General features: G+C 42.1%; 2 protein-coding genes across 2 annotated transcripts; one reads left to right on the top strand and one right to left on the bottom strand.

Annotated features, from left to right (window-relative positions):
* The first annotated feature begins 209 nt into the window (after positions 1 to 209).
* Positions 210 to 7,219, top strand: rangap1b (Ran GTPase activating protein 1b). The gene is made up of 16 exons (XM_068305168.1): positions 210 to 308; positions 633 to 751; positions 860 to 987; positions 1,238 to 1,297; positions 1,980 to 2,159; positions 3,225 to 3,359; positions 3,502 to 3,660; positions 3,763 to 3,876; positions 3,974 to 4,073; positions 4,232 to 4,316; positions 4,453 to 4,639; positions 4,883 to 4,966; positions 5,047 to 5,149; positions 5,310 to 5,398; positions 6,272 to 6,393; positions 6,545 to 7,219. The coding sequence occupies exons 2-16, from the start codon at positions 640 to 642 to the stop codon at positions 6,627 to 6,629; spliced, it is 1,743 nt and encodes a 580-aa protein (XP_068161269.1). The 5' UTR covers positions 210 to 308; positions 633 to 639; the 3' UTR covers positions 6,630 to 7,219.
* An 8,901-nt stretch (positions 7,220 to 16,120) lies between these two features.
* Positions 16,121 to 17,870, bottom strand: LOC137588227 (tubulin alpha-1D chain-like). The gene is made up of 3 exons (XM_068305169.1): positions 17,651 to 17,870; positions 17,251 to 17,399; positions 16,121 to 17,104 (listed from the first exon to the last, which is right to left on the bottom strand). The coding sequence occupies exons 1-3, from the start codon at positions 17,829 to 17,831 to the stop codon at positions 16,121 to 16,123; spliced, it is 1,314 nt and encodes a 437-aa protein (XP_068161270.1). The 5' UTR covers positions 17,832 to 17,870.
* Between the last annotated feature and the right edge of the window lie 2,917 nt (positions 17,871 to 20,787).

The following is a 20,787-nucleotide window of genomic DNA, read 5'->3' as shown; positions in this document are numbered from 1 at the left end:
TGTCAGATAATTAATGTTTTAAAAGCAAATGAAAATATTAGAATACATGAAGTACGTTACTAATTCATAAAAGTACAGTGATGGTTCGATGCTTTTTAACTGTACAACGACTACTGAACTCAAATGACACACATGGTTAAGCAGCAGACGACAGTAAAGTTCCCCTCGGTCGATTTCTACTGACGTCAGAGGAACCGTCGAAGAGGAAGAAGACGGCGTGCCTCGTGACGTCACATAGTGTAGCAACCGGCGCGCTGGACAGCGGAGCGACGTGTTCGCCATCATTTCTCTGGAAATATTCCTTTGTGGTGGGTTTGGCGTTTCATTTAGAATTTTTTGACTTCTTAATTTGTAGAGAGACACCAGAGGAGGTAGACTCTCACCCTAAGACTAAACTTTTAGTTTAGCCGGTGCTGTCAACGTTTGTTATGTTTTTTTCTTTAGCTAGCACCGGCGAAGCTAAACAGCTTCCTTGGTTGTTATTGATAGCTAAGCTAAGGACCTATTTATGGTGTTTCTGTTGTAGCTGTACGATATTTATTTATTTATTTATTGTTTATATCTGTTTAAGTAGTTCGTGTGCTAAACTGTGCGCCCTTTTTTCTATTGTCTGCTTCTGCACGTTTCTATAGATCCATTATGGCCTCAGATGACATAGCTCAGCTGGTGGAAGCTCTTTCCAAAACCCATGTTGGGGACGGAGACTTGAGTTTTAAAGGCTTGGGGCTGAAGTTGGACAACGCGGCATCAGGTCAGAACTTAAGTAAAACAGGAGAAAGTGTTTTGTTCTGGTATTTTTCACATTGTAGTGTTGATATGTTTGGTGAGATATGACATAAGCAGTTCTGTTTTCTTTCAGTGGAGGAACTGGTTCGTGACATAGAACACCATCAGAGTCTGAGGGCATTGTGCCTGGAGGGCAACACTGTGGGAGTTGATGCAGCCAGGGCCATTGCTAAGGCCCTGGAAAGCAAAGACCTGCTGCAGGTGCTCAGTTCAGTGTTTGCATTTACTGTGAATGCACATGGACCAGATCACACAATCTAGATTTACTGAAAATTAGACCAATGATGGTATTCAGTCTTTAAATATCTTACTTGTATTATATTCAGAATCAACCATAAATACACAATAATGCTGCTACATATGCAGTATGTTGATTCCCACAGCACAGAAGACACTATTTGCTACTCTAAAGTGTGTTTTCAGTCTGATTTCAATCCGTTATGTCTTTCAGAGATGCTATTGGAGTGACATGTTTACTGGAAGGCTGCGCTCTGAAATCCCAACAGCCCTGGTGAGAATACGCTGGTTTTGCTGATCCCAATTAAAGAATCCATACTCATATGGTCTTAAATTGTTCAATCAGTTTTTGGAGTTTCCAGGTTTATCATGTTTTATACACATATTCACTGATGTATACACATGCTTCCCAAACTTCTTTTTGAGTGATTTAACATTTAATTTTAATGGATTGTTACCTACAGTATATTTACATCCAGCTTCAACGTGGTGATGTATTGATTGTGATTGTCAGTGTTAGTGTGTTCATCCGTTCGTCCGTCCATTCATTAGTCAACCAAATATCTTCACAACCGTTGCAGATAGAAAGATGAAATAAAAGCGCATTACTCAGGTGGCCAAGGGGATGAAAATGAGATGATGATCTTGACCTTGAGAAAACTAGTTCAAGGTAAATTTTCAACTTGTACACACAGGAAGGAACTGGATAAGATAGAAAGAAGAGGGAGAAGGCCAGTGTTAGTAAGACCATAGATCAAAGATAGTGCTTTGATCTACGAAAAGCCCTGGCTTTGATCTTTGACATATGCAAGTCGGTCTGGATTAAATCAAAGCACAAGCTTTGATCAATGCAAGTAGGTCAGGGTAACATTTTCAATTCAGGGGTGTCGCGGGAGTTTGCAGTCTGTAACTTCATTGGTTTCTTGTTTTTATTTGTGATACTGTGCGTCCTCCAGAGGTCTCTAGGCGGTGCATTAATGATAGCAGGAGCCAGGCTGACAGAGCTGGACCTGAGCGATAATGCCTTTGGACCAGATGGTGTGAAAGGAATCGAGCAGCTGCTGAAGAGTCCCACCTGCCACAACCTGAGAGAGCTGAAGCTCAACAACTGCGGCATGGGGATTGGAGGAGGAAAGGTGAGTGCTGTTTTGTTTTGACTCATTGTCAGTTTGTTGCACACATTCAAATGAGTAAAGTTGTCTTATATTCTAATAAAGCAAAATCAAAACAAAGACATTTATCTGTTTCCACAAACTAGCATGAAGTCATGACACAGAACGGGTTCTATTACATGTTGAATCACAATACTGATTTTTGTACATCCTGACGGATTCTCTGACGTTCACCCACAGTCTCCTAACTTTTAGTTTAGCTGGTGCTGTCAGTCTTTGTGTTTTTTCTTTAGCTAGCACCGGCGACGCTAAAGAGCTACCTTGGTTGTTGATAGCTAAGCTAAGGACCTATTTATGATATTTCAGATGCAGCTGTATGATACTTATTATTTATATCTGTTTAAGTAGTTCCCCTTTCAGTCGTGTACTAAACTATGCACCCTTTTTCTATTCTCTGATTCTGGGTGTTTCTGTAGATCAATTATGGCAGGGCTGTCAAACTCATTTTCGCTGAGGGCCACATAAGTATAATGGTTGTAACCAAAGGGCCAGATGTAACGTATAAATGTAACTAAACGTAACTTATTGTAATGTAAAATAAATGTAATTACTCTTTAATGTTAAATAACTCTGAATGTATTATTTATTCTAGTTACAAATATTACAGTTGCGCAGATAAAATATATTTTGTTGTCGCTCTCTTATTACATAAATCCTTTTAATTTTTCAGGTTATGAAACCCAGAGAACTCCATCAATCAAGGATCAAAATATCAAACTGAATTAAAAAAAATAGCATAAAACACAAGTTATGACATTAATTTTGTTCAAAACATTTTTGTCAGATTTAAAATGGGCTTAATTACTGCGTTGTGGGGAAAAAGCACACTTTTGACCTGTTAATTGTGGACACTCTAACCTTTAATGTTCTTGCAGGCCACATAAAATGATGGGGCGGGCCACATTTGGGTCCTGGATCTTGAGTTTGACACATGTGCATTATGGTCTTAGATGACATAGACAAATATCATGAAGCCTTGACACAGAACAGGTTCTACTCCATGTTAAATCATATGACTGATTTGTGTAGATTCTTGCGGATGCTCTGATTGAATGCCACAGATCGTCATCTGCACTCGGAGAGCCTCTCAAACTGAGAGTGTTCATTGCAGGAAGGAACCGCCTGGAAAATGAAGGAGCGTGTGCTCTGGCCAAGGCCTTTCAGGTAGAAAAGTCTCATTTGCTACTTGATTGTCTGGTTTTTCTTCCTGGTCTTGTGCTGGTACAGACATGACAATGTAACCTTAGATTTGGGTGATGAACACCTGAAATGTCACCTTATAGAAAATCATTCTTTTCCCTGTAAGCTGATGGGCAGCCTGGAAGAAGTTCACATGCCCCAGAATGGCATTAACTACACAGGCGTGATGGCTTTAGCTTCTGCCATGCGACACAACCCAGAGCTCCGCATCATCAACTTCAATGACAACACCTTCACCAAAAAGGGAATGCTGGCCATGGTGCAGGTGAGGCATGTTTGCACTGCCCCTACAAGTAGTGCAGATTTATAGCCGCCATGTTCAGGATAAATCAATTTGACACCTGATGTTCTCCTGTTGGCCCTGCAGGCTCTGAAACAACTGAGAAACGTAGAGGTCATCAACTTCGGTGACTGTCTGGTCCGTTGTGAAGGGGCCATTGCCCTCGCTGGAGTTCTTAGAGATGGGCTACCAGTTCTCAAGGTCAGTCCACCTTTAAGTGTGAGCGTTGTTTTTCTGTTTGTTTAATTTTTTGTATTTGCAGACTGATTCAATGATCTGCTATCTTTCTTGTCTTCAGGAGCTCAATTTATCGTTTGGTGAAATCACAGAGGCTGCAGCGTTGGTGGTGGCTCAAGCTGCCATGGAAAAACCTCACATGGAGAAAGTGGATCTGAATGGTATACATGTTGACTGCTGATGGTGTCACTATGTTAGCTGATGGGGCTCACATGTCTTGTTTGGAGCCTGGGGTAGTTCCAGAATTAGAATATTTGGAATCAAATGTTGTAGCTGTTGTAAAGGATGTTCAAATTCTTATTTGATGTGTCTTAACCAGGCAACTGTCTGGGAGAGGAGGGCTGTGAGGCTCTGAGAGAAGCTATGGAGAACATGGACAAAGCAGACATGCTGGCGTCACTCAGGTAGTGTGAGTGTTACGTACGAGGTGTGTGTGGCGCCTTCAGTACAAATAGCACAAAGACTCTGCAGCAAACTAATTCATTTAACCAAGAATGAAATATGATGAGAATCAAAAATGCTTCTTTGACTCAAACACAGTGATGATGAGGGAGAACCTGATGAAGATGATGAGGAGGAGGAAGAGGATGACGATGATGACAATGAAAGCAGCGATGATGACGATGCGACCGACAACTGTAATGAACTCAGTGAGGAAGACGATGAAACTGTGAAGGAAAATGGAATAATAACTAAAGAGGAAAGTCCTGAAAAAGCTCGAGGCCCAGTAAGAATGCACCAAATAGATGTTTACGGATTTTCCAGACTGCCTCACCCAGATATGCTGTTTCTTATTAATAAGCAAATCAATATTTCTTTCTAAATGTAAACCTAGAAATGTATTTTGGTTGAATAAAACATCTTAGATTATAAAGGTATTTGGTAAAGTGTGTATTTAAATATAATAAGTAAGTGAAGGAGTAGATATCAGGATCCTGATGCTGTGTTTGGTGATCATCTCCCCCCTCAGGCAGAGGTCATGGCTTTCCTCAGCTGCCCTTCAGTAGAGAAGCTCCTCCAGCTGGGGGACATGAGGACGACCTTACAGCAACAGGTAAGAATTTCAAACAAGAGAAGAAGTTGATCTATGTGCTGACTGAATGTATGGATATGAAGAGTCTGCCTTCTTTCCAGATGGATGCATCTGACCCACACAAGGGTGCCGACGCCCTTCTGAAAATCACGTCTTTGTACAGTGAGGAACCAGAGACCAGGGCAGCTGTCTTTGAAGCTATGGGTGAATAAAATTCCGTTGTGAAAAAACTGGGTTTTTCATAAATGAACGATTCCCCTAGTGGATTAAAGAACTTTTGTCATCCCAGTCCTTTATGTACAGTAATGTTACAAAAGTTCTCTGTCATCTCATTTAATGGTCCTGTGTCACTGTTCCGCTACAGACGCTGTGTTGATGAAGCTCCTCTCTGCCTCCACTCTCCAGTCGTACTGCTTCCTCTCCACGCTGCTGGTCAAAATGGGACTACTCAAGGTACAGCTCTCAATCTGAATCAGGACTAGCAGAGCACAGGATTATTTGATTTTTCTTGATGGTAATGAATCAGATGTCATGGAATTTCTCTCGTAAGGGCTTTAGATGTGTGGTTCAGCCTCTTTGGATCAAGGATTTTACTTTGACATACAGAATACGGTGCATTTAAAGGATTACTTCTGGATGAACTCCTACTAAAAGTGATGTCATGGCAGCTTACATTTAAAATAATGTGTGTCTTTTTTTTCTTTTTTTAAACCAGTCTGCATGATTTGTTTGACATTGCATAAAAATCTGTTGTACTGTGTCCAAGGTTTAAGGATTCTCCTTTATTGGAAAGCATCTTCAAAGTTGGACTTTTGCACCATCATTATTTTCTAAAGGTTAAAAAATAACATAATATCCAATTTCAGTAAAAATAACTTTTGTTCTCATGCTTGTTTTTGATATCAAACGTCAACAGTTTGCCGCAGTCGTTGTTGCAGAATCTGACATTTATCTGGAGGATTTTATGAACCATTATGTTTAGATTACAGAGATGGCAAAGTTCGTTCAATTCTGTGAATCATCTAAATCCGTTGAGGAAATTTGAGAGGAAATTAGAGGGGACCTTATTTTTATTATTGTCATGTAAGATTACCTTACGTTAACTCACTTTCATAATGTATTTTCTGCAAACAATAACTTTTACACATTTGTTAAAGGATTGGTGATTGGATGAATCTGAATGTAAACCAAAGAGAACGCTCATTTCACTCTAAATCGGTTGCAAATTACTCCAAAAGTTCTCGGCTTCAGGAGGGCGTAGGGGTTCTTTTTGTCACTCATGGGTATAAAACGTTGAGTCCAATTAGGTTTCTTCCTGTGTTGTAGGGGGAGGGTAAGATGAAGAAGGTGCCACTGGTCCCAGGTCAGCTGCTGTGTTTGGAACACGCCACCCAGCAGAAATACTTCTCTCAGCACCACGCCTCACTGCTTCACACCTTCACATCCAGGTAGGAACAATCTTTTTATTATTAGCTTAGTTGTCACTGAGATTGAAACTTGTGTAAAACCATGAAGGCAAGGAAGCAAGAAAAAGTTTAGAACCTTTGAGGGGAAAATATCACAGAAATATCTCTTTTATTTTGGGGGGGGACACACCAGGAACAGTGGAGCTCTGAAATCATGCAGCGCCACCAGAGAGAGATTGAGGGCTGCTTTGGAGAAGAAATGCAACAACGACCACTGAGGAACCCCTGCTAGTGCGACACTGGAACACAGACGCACACTGGACTGACGTCAGTCTCTGAACCAACAATTCTTACAAGGATTCACACTTGAACAAGGGACTCAAACGACCACTTAATGTTTTTTCCACTCCTGATTTGTATATTTTATGAAGGCACAGCAAACTGTCCTGAATATCTTGATTTTTTATTTTTCTACTTGTGAAATATACTTTTTCAGAAAATAGAGATACAGAAGAAAAAAAAACCCATTTCACTTCACCTTTAGGGTGACGTGTTATGACTGACCTCAGTCAGACATTTCTTTGAACACATAGTTTCCAATGGGCGTCTATGTGGCCTCCAATATTCTGCTAAATAAGAACAAACCGTGTGATTCTAAACTTCTGGATTGTTACTCTCAGTGTGGATGAAAAACAGCTGCTCAAACGCAAGTTGATGAAAATTACACTGAACAAGAAATACTGGAGTCTGAATGAAAATATAGTGCTCTCAAAATAAAATTCAGATTTTATTATTACCCAATATTAATATGAAGTGCTGTTTTTTTATATTAACTTGTGCTCAGGAGAAATAAAAGCATTTAAACGAAGATCCAATCACTTTCATGACTATGGGGCTTCAAGAACTACACACTCATCAGTGAGCCACAACACACACCAGAGGCCTGTACCATAAAGCTGGATTAACCTAACCGGTCTTCCTCCTACCTATCTGGCTTCACTTAACGAGACATCCGCCCTCCGGATTTTCGGTACCATAAAGCCGGCTATCAACTCACTAATTCAATTTAGGCTTGTCCACTCTAAATCTGTGCGAGCTCACATAAAAAGGGTGGAGTTTGCTTCATGCGACCAATCGCTAGGGGTGGGCGGATCGATCCAAATATCGACATTAATTGGGGGCGGCAGTGGCTCAGTGGTAAAGCAGGCGGTAGAGCGGGTCGTCCTATGATTTCAAGATCGGCGGTTCGATTCCCGCTCCCGCCCAAAAAAAATACCCGGAGGTGAGCTGACAGTGGGAGGTGTCAGCTCACCTCTGGAGCACTGCCGAGGCGCCCTTGAGCAAGGTGCCGTCCCCTTTACAAATTGCTCATTTGAGGCGTACCAAGAAGGAGCTGCCTGCCACTCTACCTCCCCTGCATGCCTACAGGCCCCCTTGTGTATGTGTGTGTGTGATACAGGGGCCTGTACACACTAATATATATATATGCATGCGTTTCAATCATTAGCTAGAGTGTGCATTCTTAATTTCCCTTCGGGGATCAAAACAGTATACTAAATTTTAAAAAAAACCCTAAAAATTAAAAAAATTAGCGATACTGAGCAAGTGCTTGGATCGGATCGATACTATTGTCCTGTGATCGATACTTTGCTCCTCCACCAATTTCCTCAAAGCGCCGCTTCTCTGTGCAAACAGCGCACCCCCCCCTCTCTGGCCCAGCACCCCCTGCTACTCTCTGAGTCTCTGCCTGAGTGAGTGACTCAGGTACACCTTTAGCCCCTCCCCCTACCTGGCGACTGGCCTGCTGCATCCTCCGGACAGAGACAATGTACAGTACTCTTGCATAGGCTTTTCAGCCAAAAAATCAACAAGACCCACGTAATCTGTTTTTCACAATGTAATTGGGTATCAATTTTAGGAGATTGGTTCAATGGTTATATGTTCACCCAGTTGAAAAAAATCACGTTTTACTAAGGGCTACAGCTATCCATTACCGAAGGAATCGATTCATGTATTGATTAATTCTATTACTAAAGTAATCAGATAAAAATACAAGGTTCACAATATGTTATTGATATTGTTATTTATTTGACTGCTTTCTTATTTGGTCTGAATTGTAATGACATAAATAAAAGTTATATAGTGAATGAGAAGAAACACCATTTCCATTAGTGTAATATTTATTACCCCAAAAATGAGTCATAATCTCTAATTTATTGTGAACCATGTACATTAAAGTGCTAAACACACTTTAATTCCTGGAATAACATTACGTTACATTGCTGTTTTTTTTTGGTTTGACTCTCTTGACTTTTGTTCTGAAACAGTTGTCGTAGTAGAAGTATTTTATTTTTTTATACTGTTAAAGGTTGAATTGTAGTTATTTATTAAAAAATGAAACATTTTTATTGCCTAAAATATTTGTGCTGTGTTTATCACAATTATAATAAACTAACTCGAGGGTGGAGGGGGGGTGTCAAGTCAATTATTCAATGATCATGATATTTCCAAGCAAAAAGTATCGGTATCGTATCGGTATCGGCTGATACTACCCGGCATTTACTTGGTATCGGATCGATACCAAAATTCCCAGTATCACCTACCTCTACTGTGCATCAAGATCCACCAGGTTCTCATAAAACGGACAGGCCATTTTCCAAGAGAACTGATTGGTCAGTAGGTGGGGCTGTTATACCTGCTGAGCTCTTATCCTGAACTTATTCTGCTCCAGAGCAGGTTAGGTGTTCAGCATAGGTTACCACGACAATGTAGCCCAATAGAAAGTAAGCCACCTTTATGGTACCGAAAAGCCAGGGTTAAACCTGAAGTTATCTCACTAAGCTGTAATCCAGCTTTATGGTACAGGCCTCAGGTGTGTGTGTCGGTCATAGCACTGCAAAGCTCGGGACCGCGGTGACCTTTACCTGACGCTTCTCTCCGGGGTCACTAGAGATGAGCTGTTGTATGTTTATATGTTGCTTATGCTCAGCTGCTGTGTGTTTGTTGCGTCATGCTGGTGTTAATGTGCAAAAAATGTAAAGTCCTTATATCTGACTGTAAAGTGTCAGATGTTAGGATCCAGGCGTGTACATTTACCGATTGATTTCTTCACCTTTGAGCTCAGAAGCTGAAACGATAACGTCTGAATTTCTCGAGCCTGGATGTGTGTCATTTAGATTCTTCTTCTTCTTCTTTTCCTTTCGGCTTTTCCCTTCAGGGGTGGCCACATCGAATCAATTTCCTCTATCTAACCCTGTCCTTTGCATCCTCTTCTCTCACACCAACTACCTTCATGTCCTCTTTCACCACATTCATAAACCTCCTCTTTGGTCTTCCTCTAGGCCTCCTGCCTGGCAGTTCAAAACTCAGCATCATTCTACCAATATATTCACTATCTCTGCTCTGGACATGTCCAAACCATCTCAGTCTGGCCTCTCTGACTTTATCTCCAAAACCTCTAACATGTGCTGTCCCTCTGATGTACTCATTCCTGATCCTATCCTTCCTGGTCACTCCCAGAGAGAACCTCAGCATCTTCATCTCTGCTACCTCCAGCTCTGTCTCTTGTCTTTTCCTCAGTGACACTGTCTCTAGACCAAACAACATCGCTGGTCTCACCACAGTTTTGTACACCTTTCCTTTCATTTTAGCTGAAACTCTTCTATCACACATCACACCTGACACTTTTCTCCACCCGTACCATCCTGCCTGTACAAGTTTCTTCACCCCTTTTCCACACTCTCCATTGCTCTGGACTGTTGACCCTAAGTACTTAAAATCATCCACCTTCTTGATCTCTTCTCCCTGTAACCTCACTCTTCCACTTGGGTCCCTCTCATTCACACACATGTACTCTGTCTTACTGCGGCTAACCTTCATTCCTCTCCTTTCCAGGACAAACCTCCACCTCTCTAGCTTCTCCTCCACCTGTTCCCAGCTCTCACTGCAGACCACAATGTCATCTGCAAACATCATAGTCCATGGAGATTCATGTCTAGCCTCGTCTGTCAGCCTGTCCATCACCATAGCGAACAAGAAGGGGCTCAGAGCTGATCCATGATGCAGTCCCACCTCCACCTTGAACTCCTCTGTCACACCTACAGCACACCTCACCACTGTCTTACAGTCCTCATACATGTCCTGAACCGCTCTAACATACTTCTCTGCCACTCCGGACTTCCTCGTACAATACCACAGTTCCTCTCTGGGCACCCTGTCATAAGCTTTCTCCAGATCTACAAAAACACAATGCAGCTCCCTCTGGCCTTCTCTGTACTTCTCTATCAACATCCTCAAAGCAAATACTGCATCTGTAGTACTCTGTTTTGGCATGAAACCATACTGCTGCTCACAAATGTTCACTTCTGCCCTTAGTCTAGCTTCCACTACTCTTTCCCATAACTTCATTGAATGGCTCATCAGCTTTATTCCTCTGTAGTTGCCACAACTCTGCACATCTCCCTTGTTCTTAAAAATGGGCACCTGCACACTTCTCATCCATTCCTCAGGCATCTTCTCACTATCTAAGATCCTGCTGAACAACCCAGTCAGAAACTCTACTGCCACCTCTCCTAGGCACTTTTAAACCTCTACAGGTATATCATCAGGACTGACTGCCTTTCAACTCTTCATCCTCTTCAGTGCTCTCCTCACTTCATCCTGACTAATCTTTGCTACTTCCTGGTTGTAATGGGAATTTCACATGTTTGAATATTATGTCACATGTTAATTCACCTGCTGGAACATTTAGTTCACATGCTTGAATATTCACCTGTTTGAATATAATTGCTTTGCTTCACAATATAATAGATTCATAATGTGATTGCTTTAGGCTTTAGTATGTTCTTACTGAGAGCCGGCCTCAGAACCTCTCCAAGCACCCTGCTGGACTGCGTTTCATCTTAGTTGTTCTGGACACCGAGAGGTCACAGCAGCACTGCAAATCATAGGGGGGCTGCTGCAGGTACCCGACAGTACCAGGGGTGACTCCTCTCTGGGGAGGGGAGATGGAGAGGGGATAGAGAGCTGTTCTCAAGCCATTATGCTCACTTAAGTCGTCCCGGTGCATTCCAATGTGTAAGGTCGCCTGATATCAATGTTTTTCTCCGGTTAAGTGAAGGCCTCCCATCCTGCATTCCCAGGTGCGGCGAAAGCCTTCCCACACTGTCTGATAAACTTGTTTGTCCGACAGTGTGGTACCACCGAAAGGAGGGGTGCCTGCGAGGTGGGGCTGGCCTCCCCTGCTCGCATGCAGGCCTCGTTTGTTCAAACTATAAAGGTGGTGAGTTTCCGGCCCCAGGTTGGAGTCAGCGACGGGTTGCGTGTGGACGCGTACGGACGCCCAGCGTGGTTGATGCTACTCTGCCTGGGTTGTAGGCTCTCCTTCCCATTGTGTCAAGGTAAGAGACTGAGCATATTTGGAATGCTTTAGGTCAACCAAAGAATTTTTGGGTACTGTCCTATGCTCTGTGGGGAATGAATGACACATTTGTTCTAGCATCATAGGGGGTCCTGGGACTCAAAGTACATTACTATGCTCTGTGGGGAATGAAACTACAAGCTTACTCCAGCGGTTCTTTGTGGAGGATGTAGCTACCAGTTTATTCTAGCATCATAGTTGTCTATAATTTACTGTTTGCTGCTCATTATTTGTTGTTTGTTTGCTCTATGCTCTGCGGGAAATAAATCATTCATTTATTATAGCCTCATAGCAGTTTTCTGTCTGATTTATTGTGTGAGTTTTTACCTACCTCCGGCGGGCCTGCAAAATTTTTCACAAAACACTGGTCCATAACTGTCACCTCTTCTAGTCTTTGTTCTCTCTCATTTTCCACGTTCATCAACTCTTCAAAGTACTCTTTCCATCTTCCCATCACACTACTGGCACCTGTCAATAGACTTCCATCCCTATCCTTAGTCACCCTAACCTGCTGCACGCCCTTCCCATCTCTATCTCTCTGTCTTGCCAACCGGTATAGATCAGTCTCTCCCTCCTTACTGTCCAACCTAGCATACAAGTCATCATAAGCTTCTTGTTTGGCCTTGGCTACCTCTACCTTCACCTTACACTGCATCTCCCTGTACTCCTGTCTACTCTCCTCAGTCCTCTCAGTGTCCCACTGAGAGGACTGAGGACCTCCTCATTCCACCACCAAGTCTCCTTATCTACTTTCCTTCCAGATGACACACCAAGTATCTTCCTACCTGTCTCCCTGATCACATTAGCTGTAGTTTTCCAGTCATCTGGAAGCACCTCCTCACCACCCAGAGCCTGTCCTAACTCCTTCCTAAAAGTCATGCAACACTCTTCCCTTTTCAGCTTCCACCATTTCGTCTTCTGCTCTGTCTTTGTCCTCTTCATCTTCGTCACCACCAGAGTCATCCTACACACCACCATCCTATGCTGTTTGGCTAAACTCTCGCCTACCACTACTTTACAGTCACTGATCTCCTTCAGGTTACACCGTCTACACAAGATGTAGTCTACCTGTGGGCTCCTACCACCACTCTTATAGGTCACCCTATGTTCCTGCCTCTTCTGGAAGAAGGTATTTACTACAGCCATTTCTATCCTTTTTGCAAAGTCAATTATCATCTGTCCCTCTGCGTTCCTCTCCTGGATACCAAACCTGCCCATCACCACCTCATCACCTCTGTTTCCTGCACCAACATGTCCATTGAAGTCTGCTCCAATGACAACTCTCTCACTTCTAGGTATGCTCTGCATCACTTCATCAAAGTCCAACCAGAATTTCTCCTTCTCCTCCAGCTCATATCCTACCTGTGGAGCATACCCACTAACAACATTGAACATCACACCTTCTATTTCTGGCTTCACTCTATCCGACACTCTTTTTACCTCCAGGACATTCCTAACAAACTCCTCCTTCAAGATAACTCCTACACCATTTCTCTTCCCATCTACACCATGATAGAACTTGAACCCTGCTCCTAAACTTCTAGCCTTGCTACCTTTCCACCTGGTCTCCTGGACACACAGTATGTCTACCTTCCTCCTCTGCATCATGTCAACCAACTCTCTACCTTTTCCTGTCATAGTTCCAACATTCAACGTCCCTACTCTCAGTCCTATACTCTTGGCGCTCCTCTTCTCTGTCTTCGTGAGAATACACTTTCCTCCTCTCCTCCTTCGACCAACAGTAGTCCAATTTCCACCGGCGTCCTGTAGGTCAACAGCGCCGATGGCGGTCGTTGTTAATCCGGGCCTCGACGGATCCGGTATGGAACCAGGTATGGGTTTGATTCGCATCTTTGTGTGTCATTTAGATTAATTTATCTTATTTTACGTGTCAAATTTCTGTTATCGTTAACTGCGAGAATTCAACAAATTGATGAGTATGTTTTGTTTTTGTGTTGTCTTCAGCAAATGAGAACAAATTGATAGTGTATGTAATTCAAAAGTCTGAACACCTTCCTTTACACACAGGACAGCACAAAGATACTGTATTGTTGAAAACATGAAAATGCAGTTTTCCTAAAATCTCGATCCATGTGGCATGTTGTTGTTTTTTCCGCTCAGAAAATTATATCTAAAGCACTTGCTTCTAGATGGGAGAAAATTATTCCATCAATAATTCACAATGATCAAACAGGATTTATTAAGGGTCGACACTACAAACAATGTTGGAAGACTACTAAATCTGATTAGTTTGACACAACGCTGCAACAGGAAAGCAATTGTTACATCACTTAACGCTGAAAAAGTGAATTGGACTTTTCTCTGTACTTCATTAATTTGGCTTTGGTGAGTCGTTTATCCAGTGGGTATCCACTCTGTATACAGTAACTCACCTAAGGCCACAGTCAACTTCACAGTTAACTTCTATGCAGACGACCTTTTACTTTATCTAGAAAAACCCAAAACATCGGTGAAGGAAGTATATAAACTCATTCAAAACTTTATTGCGTCTTTCAGATTATTCCACCAACTGGTCAAAATCAATCATACTTCCATTAACAAAGAACTTGTGGAATACTGCAGTCTAAAATTCACTTCATTCCTTGAACATGGGTAACATTAGATATCTGGGTATAAATATTTCTTCTGAACTCTCCGAACTAATCCACCTGAACTTCACCCCACTTTTGGACAAAGTCTGTGTTGATCTAAGGCGTTGGAATAACCTTCCCATCTCCCTTTTGAGACAGTTACTGTCAAATAAGTAGCATAATAGAACCCGGAGACAATCCACGCAGACACAGGGAGAACATGTAAACTCTGCACAGAGCGGGTCTTAAACCTCGACCGCCCTGCTGTGTGACGACAGCGCTACCCACTGCACCATCTCAAATTCAAAAATTTTTATTTATGGAGAGATAAAAGTTTCAGTATATTTAGGGGAAAGATTTACTGAACAACACAGAAATAAACCTGTCAAACATAGTTTTGATACATACAGTGGTAGTTAAAAGTTTACATACACTTGTAAAGAACCTAATGTCATGGCTGTCTTGAGTTTCCAATTATTTCTACAACTCAGTTTTTTCTCTGATATAGTGATTGGAACAGATCCTTCTTTGTCACAAAAAACATTCATGAAGTTTGATTCTTTTATGATTTTATTATGGGTAAACTGAAAGTGTGACCAAACCTGCTGGGTCAAAAATATACATACAGCAACATGAATGAGCAATTTTTGAGACTTAGAAAGTTGTGTCAATGACATGAGCTTCACAGCATGGCCTCTCAACTTCTTGTGAGTGATCATGAGTGACTACAGCTGGTGACTTCTGAGGCCATTCAAAAAGGGCTCATTGGATAAAAAACACCCACAAACGCTACAATGGGAAAGTCAAAGGAGCTCAGCACATAACTGAAAAAGAGAATTGTTGACTAGAACAAGTCAGGAAAGTCCCTTGGAGCCATTTCAAAGCAGCAGTGGTCAGATGAAACAAGGATTGAGCTGTTTGGCCACAATGCCCAGCAATATGTTTGGAGGAGAAAAGGTTTAACCCCAAGAACACCATGCCTACCATCAGAGAGTCAATGGGACAATGAAGAAGGAGGATTACCTTCAAATTCTTCAAGAAAACCTAAAGTCATCAGCCCGAAGGTTGGGTCTTGGGCGCAGTTGGGTGTTCCAACAGGACAATGACCCCAAACACACATCAACAGCGGTAATGGAATGCCTAAATCAGGCTAGAATTAAGGTTTTAGAATGGCCTGACTTAAACCCCATTGAGAACATGTGGACAATGGTGAAGAAACAAGTCCATGTCAAAAAGCCATCAAATGTAACTGAACTGCACCAATTCTGTGAGGAGTGATCAAAGATTCAACCAGAAACTTGCCAGAAGCTTGTGGATGGCTACCAAAATGGCCTAATGGAAGTAAAAATGGCCAAGAGACATGTAACCAAATATTAGCATTGATGTTTGTACATTTTTGACCCAACTGATTTGGTCACATTTTCAGTTTACCCATAATAAAGTCATAAAAGAATCAAACTTCGTGATTGTTTTTTTGTGACAAAGAAGTATCTGTTCCAATCATTCTATCAGAGAAAAATCAGATTTATAGAAATAACTGGAAACTCAAGACAGCCATGACATTATGTTCTGTACAAGTGTATGTAAACGTTTGGCTAACACTGTAAACAAACTGTCATCTCTAGAGATAAAAAGTTAATTCTTAAAAATCTAAAAACATTTAAGACACAAAATACAGTATGTTCTGTTTCTTATGTCTCTCCAATTTACGCAATAGACCAACCTTGTCTGTTAAATAAAATGGTAGTGACACCTGAACCTAATATTCATCCCCTTCCCCACCTTCCCCAGTGTCCTCAACTGAGTCGACTCCAACCTCTTCATAATCCTTCTCCAGGGCAGCCATGTCTTCTCTGGCCTCAGCGAACTCTCCCTCCTCCATTCCCTCCCCAACATACCAGTGGACAAAGGCTCTCTTGGCGTACATGAGGTCAAACTTGTGGTCGAGACGAGACCAGGCTTCAGCGATGGCTGTGGTGTTGCTCAGCATGCAGACAGCCCTCTGCACTTTAGCAAGGTCTCCTCCAGGAACCACAGTTGGAGGCTGGTAGTTGATACCCACCTTGAAGCCTGTGGGGCACCAGTCCACAAACTGGATGGTGCGTTTGGTTTTGATGGCACCGATGGCTGCATTGACATCTTTGGGCACCACGTCACCGCGAAACAGCAGGCAGCAAGCCATGTATTTACCATGACGAGGATCACACTTCACCATCTGGTTGGCCGGCTCAAAGCAGGCATTTGTGATCTCAGCAACAGACAACTGCTCATGGTAGGCTTTCTCAGCAGAGATGACTGGAGCGTAGGTGGCCAGAGGGAAGTGGATACGAGGGTAGGGCACCAAGTTGGTCTGGAACTCAGCCAGGTCAACATTCAGGGCTCCATCAAACCGAAGGGAGGCTGTGATTGAAGACACAATCTGGCTGATGAGCCTGTTTAGGTTGGTGTATGATGGACGTTCAATGTCGAGGTTCCTGCGACAGATGTCGTAGATAGCCTCGTTGTCCACCAGGAAGGCACAGTCAGAGTGCTCTAAGGTAGTGTGGGTGGTCAGGATGGAGTTGTAAGGCTCCACTATAGCTGTGGAAACCTGGGGGGACGGGTAGATGGCAAACTCAAGCTTAGACTTTTTCCCATAGTCAACAGAGAGTCTCTCCATTAACAGGGAGGTGAAACCTGAGCCAGTGCCTCCACCAAAGGAGTGGAAGACCAGAAAGCCCTGGAGACCTGTGCATTGGTCAGCCTGCAGAGAGATGTTATTACCCGTTACTGTTCTAATTTACCATTGTCACCATACAAGTAATCATAGTCGTCATTATTTTATATACTCTTATTCTTTTTAGCTTAAATGTTAAACCAAATTGAATGACTAACTCTAAAGTGCCCTACCAGTTTGCGGATTCTATCTAGGACACCATCGATGACCTCTTTGCCAATGGTGTAATGTCCTCTGGCATAGTTGTTGGCAGCGTCTTCTTTTCCTGAGATCATTTGTTCAGGATGAAAGAGCTGACGGTATGCTCCTGTGCGTACTTCATCTGGGTAAGACAACAACAAATGAGAAAACATGTTTATTTGTTTAAAGCGGATAAAAGATAATATTAGTTATACTGGCTAACCAAGCACTTCATTCTTTCAGCTAACGCGCAATGCTGATGAAAAAGGTGATTAGAAAACCTGACTTTATCTGATATTGATCTTGTCCAAGAGCTTAACCCCCCCCCTAACCCCCCCCCCCCCAAAAAAAACCCCCAAAACAAAACAAGCAAACATACATAACACTACTGACCCATCACAGTGGGTTCCAGGTCAACAAAGACGGCTCTGGGGACATACTTCCCAGCCCCCGTCTCACTGAAGAAAGTGTTGAAGGAGTCGTCGTGGCCTCCGACAGGATCGCGATTGGGCATCTGTCCATCTGGCTGGATGTCGTGTTCTAGACAGTAGAGCTCCCAGCTGGTGTTTCCCATCTGGACCCCGGCTTGGCCCACATGGACAGAGATACATTCACGCTGGGAAAGAGGAACAAAAGATGTAGCTTCGTAACTGTTTGTTGTTTTCCCCTTGAAAATATTCAACATGATGATGACTTTTTCTGCAAAGTTATGATTGTCAATATGTTCAAACAATGAACCTTTTTTTTGTATAGCGCTTAATCACATCAGCAGACATTTCCAAGCCATTTAACAGATGGAGAAACCCAACAGGACCCTCCACTGCAAGCAACAGCAGCGGGGAAAAACTCCCTCATTGAGGAAGAAACTCCGGGCAGGACCAAGACTCTGACATGGCACAAGATCCTAGGCCATTGCAATTATGGTGACATTCAAAAACTTCAGTGTTGTTGAAGGAATGACAATCAATGATAAAAATACCAAATCTGTCTTGCAATGTGATGTATGTACTGAAGGGAAGTTTGTTCAAACTAGAAATAGGGAGCCAGATATCCGAGCCAAATTCCCTCTAGAATTGGTTCACACTGATTTGGCAGGGCCAGTAGATCCAGCATCTAAAGATGGACATAAATATGCAATATCATTCACAGATGATTATTCAAGTGTGGTTTTTGTGTACTTTCTGAGAAACAAAAGTGATGCTACACAAGCTACTGAGAAATTTCTTGCAGATACAGCTCTGTATGGAAAAGTTAGGTGCATTAGGTCTGACAATGCATTGGAGTATATGAGTAAAAACTATCAGGAGTTACTCAGGGGTAATGGTATTAAACATGAAACATCTGCTCCTTACTTGCCACAACAGAATGGCACAGCAGAGAGAAATTGGCGTACTTTATTTGACATGGCAAGATGTATGCTAATAGAAAGCCAGCTGCCGAAAGATCTATGGACCTATGCTGTACAGACAGCTGCTGTTGTGAGAAACAGATGTTTCATAGAGACCCCTTATTTTATGCTGTCAGGACGACGACCAAACCTATCTAAGATGCAGAAGTTTGGGTCAAAATGTTACACCTACAAACAGGATAAGAAGAAACTTGATTCAAGGTGTGACATGGGTATTTTTGTTGGATATGATAAAAATAGCCCAGCCTGTTTGGTTTATTATCCTGACAGTGGTAAAGTGCAGAAGCACCGTTTGATTAAGTGTATGACCCCATCCATGGCAGAGCGACAGACACAGACAGTCAAGTCAGAGGATGATGATGATGATGACGATGATGATGATGATGATAATGATGATGATGATGATATTGATTCCGAGGTACATAGACGATTTAATGTATTTAAGCAAGATCAACCTCTCTTACCACCAGAGCATGAGCCTGCAGTAGATCTAGCACAGGAGAGACAGATACAGTCATATGAGGCTAAGCCTCAGAGTACACGTTATCCCTCAAGGAGATTGAGGAAGAAGCCAGTCTATCTTCATGATTATGAAACTAATCAGAGTGAAGACCAGGTTCAGATTAATATAGACTGCTGTTACAGGTTCATGTCTGATGTACCTCTTACATTCAGGGAAGCTCTAACATCACCTAACTCAAAAGAATGGATTAATGCAATGGATGAAGAAATGGAATCACTGAGTGAAAATGATACATTTACCCTAACCAAACTGCCCGAGGGCAAGAAAGTAGTGGGAGGTAGATGGGTTTATGCTTTAAAAACTAATGTAAATGGTTCTGACAAATTCAAGGCACGTTATTTGGCCAAAGGGTACAGTCGAACACCCTAATGCTAACCTTACTAGTGTAAGAGTGTTAATGCAAAAAGCAGCACAAGAGAGTATGATTTTACATCAGTTAGATGTGAAAACAGCATATTTGCACGTAGATTTTGAGATTTACATGAAACAGCCAGAGGGTTATGAAGTTACATCTGAAAATGGTGACATGCTGGTGTGCAAATTGAAGAAATCCCTGTATGGTTTAAAGCAATCGGGTAGAAACTGGAAAAGATGTTGAATGATTATTTGACTGAAAATCAGTTTAGTCAGAATCCAGTTGATTATTGTGTGTACACAAGGGAAACGGAGAACCAAAAAGTGTTCATTTTATTTTGGGTTGATGATATCGTTATTGCAGCCAGTAATGAAAAGGTGATGAGCCATATCAAGAAAATGCTTACAGCTAAATTCAGAATGAAAGACATGGGTAAACTGAGACATTTTCTTGGAATTGATTTTGATCAAGATGATCACTGTGTAAAGATGTCAAAGAAAAGGTATATTGACAAAGTACTTGAAAGATTTGACATGCAAGATTGCAAGCCAAAAGTGACACCCTTGTGAGGCAAAACTGAATTACACTGATAATATGGAGGTAATGGATGATGTTAGGAAGTGCAGAGAAGCTGTAGGCAGCCTCATTTATTTGACCACATGCACAAGGCCAGATCTGAGTTTCATAGTTGGTAAACTTTCACAATACTTTTGTGAGCCAACAGAAGAACAATGGACAACTGTGAAACATTTGCTTAGGTATTTGAAGGGCACCATTGACAAGCAGTTATGTTACAGGAAGAGTGAAAATCAACTTGGATTGCAAGCATTCAGTGATGCAAATTGGGCAGAAGATGCAAGTGACAGACGTAGCACAAGTGGTTATTGTATCAGCTAAAACCAAGATGGTCCTTTGGTTTCATGGAGATCTAAAAAGCAGCCCACTGTAGCACTTTCTACTTGTGAATCAGAGAACATGGCTTTAGCAGCAACCACCCAAGAGTGTCTGTATTTGATTCAGCTGCTACAAGGTATTGATGGATCTCATTACATACAGCCAAAGGTTTATGAGGACAATCAAGGTACAATAGCTTTAGCTAAGAATCCTGTTCAGAGACAGAGATCGAAACATATTGACATAAAATATTATTTTGTAAGGTCAACTGTTAATGATGGTAAAGTGGTTCTCGAGTATTGTCCTACAGAACATATGGTGGCTGATGTAATGACCAAACCAATTGCACA

This window comes from Antennarius striatus, chromosome 21 (genome assembly GCF_040054535.1).
Source record: "Antennarius striatus isolate MH-2024 chromosome 21, ASM4005453v1, whole genome shotgun sequence".
Taxonomy (NCBI): domain Eukaryota; kingdom Metazoa; phylum Chordata; class Actinopteri; order Lophiiformes; family Antennariidae; genus Antennarius; species Antennarius striatus.
The sequence above is the reverse complement of the archived record's forward strand: the minus strand, read 5'-3'. Positions and strand labels throughout refer to the sequence as shown.

Bases quoted from the DNA above. Each gene is read 5' to 3' on its own strand.
- LOC137588227 (XM_068305169.1), bottom strand. From the start codon at position 17,831: ATGGGAAACACCAGCTGGGAGCTCTACTGTCTAGAACACGACATCCAG. The intron at 17,400-17,650 runs GTCAGTAGTGTT...TGTCTTACCCAG, and splicing joins CCTGGAACCCACTGTGATGG to ATGAAGTACGCACAGGAGCA. The intron at 17,105-17,250 runs GTAGGGCACTTT...ATCTCTCTGCAG, and splicing joins TAGATAGAATCCGCAAACTG to GCTGACCAATGCACAGGTCT.
- rangap1b (XM_068305168.1), top strand. From the start codon at position 640: ATGGCCTCAGATGACATAGCTCAGCTGGTGGAAGCTCTTTCCAAAACC. The intron at 4,074-4,231 runs GTATACATGTTG...TGTCTTAACCAG, and splicing joins GGAGAAAGTGGATCTGAATG to GCAACTGTCTGGGAGAGGAG. The intron at 4,640-4,882 runs GTAAGAATGCAC...CTCCCCCCTCAG, and splicing joins CTGAAAAAGCTCGAGGCCCA to GCAGAGGTCATGGCTTTCCT.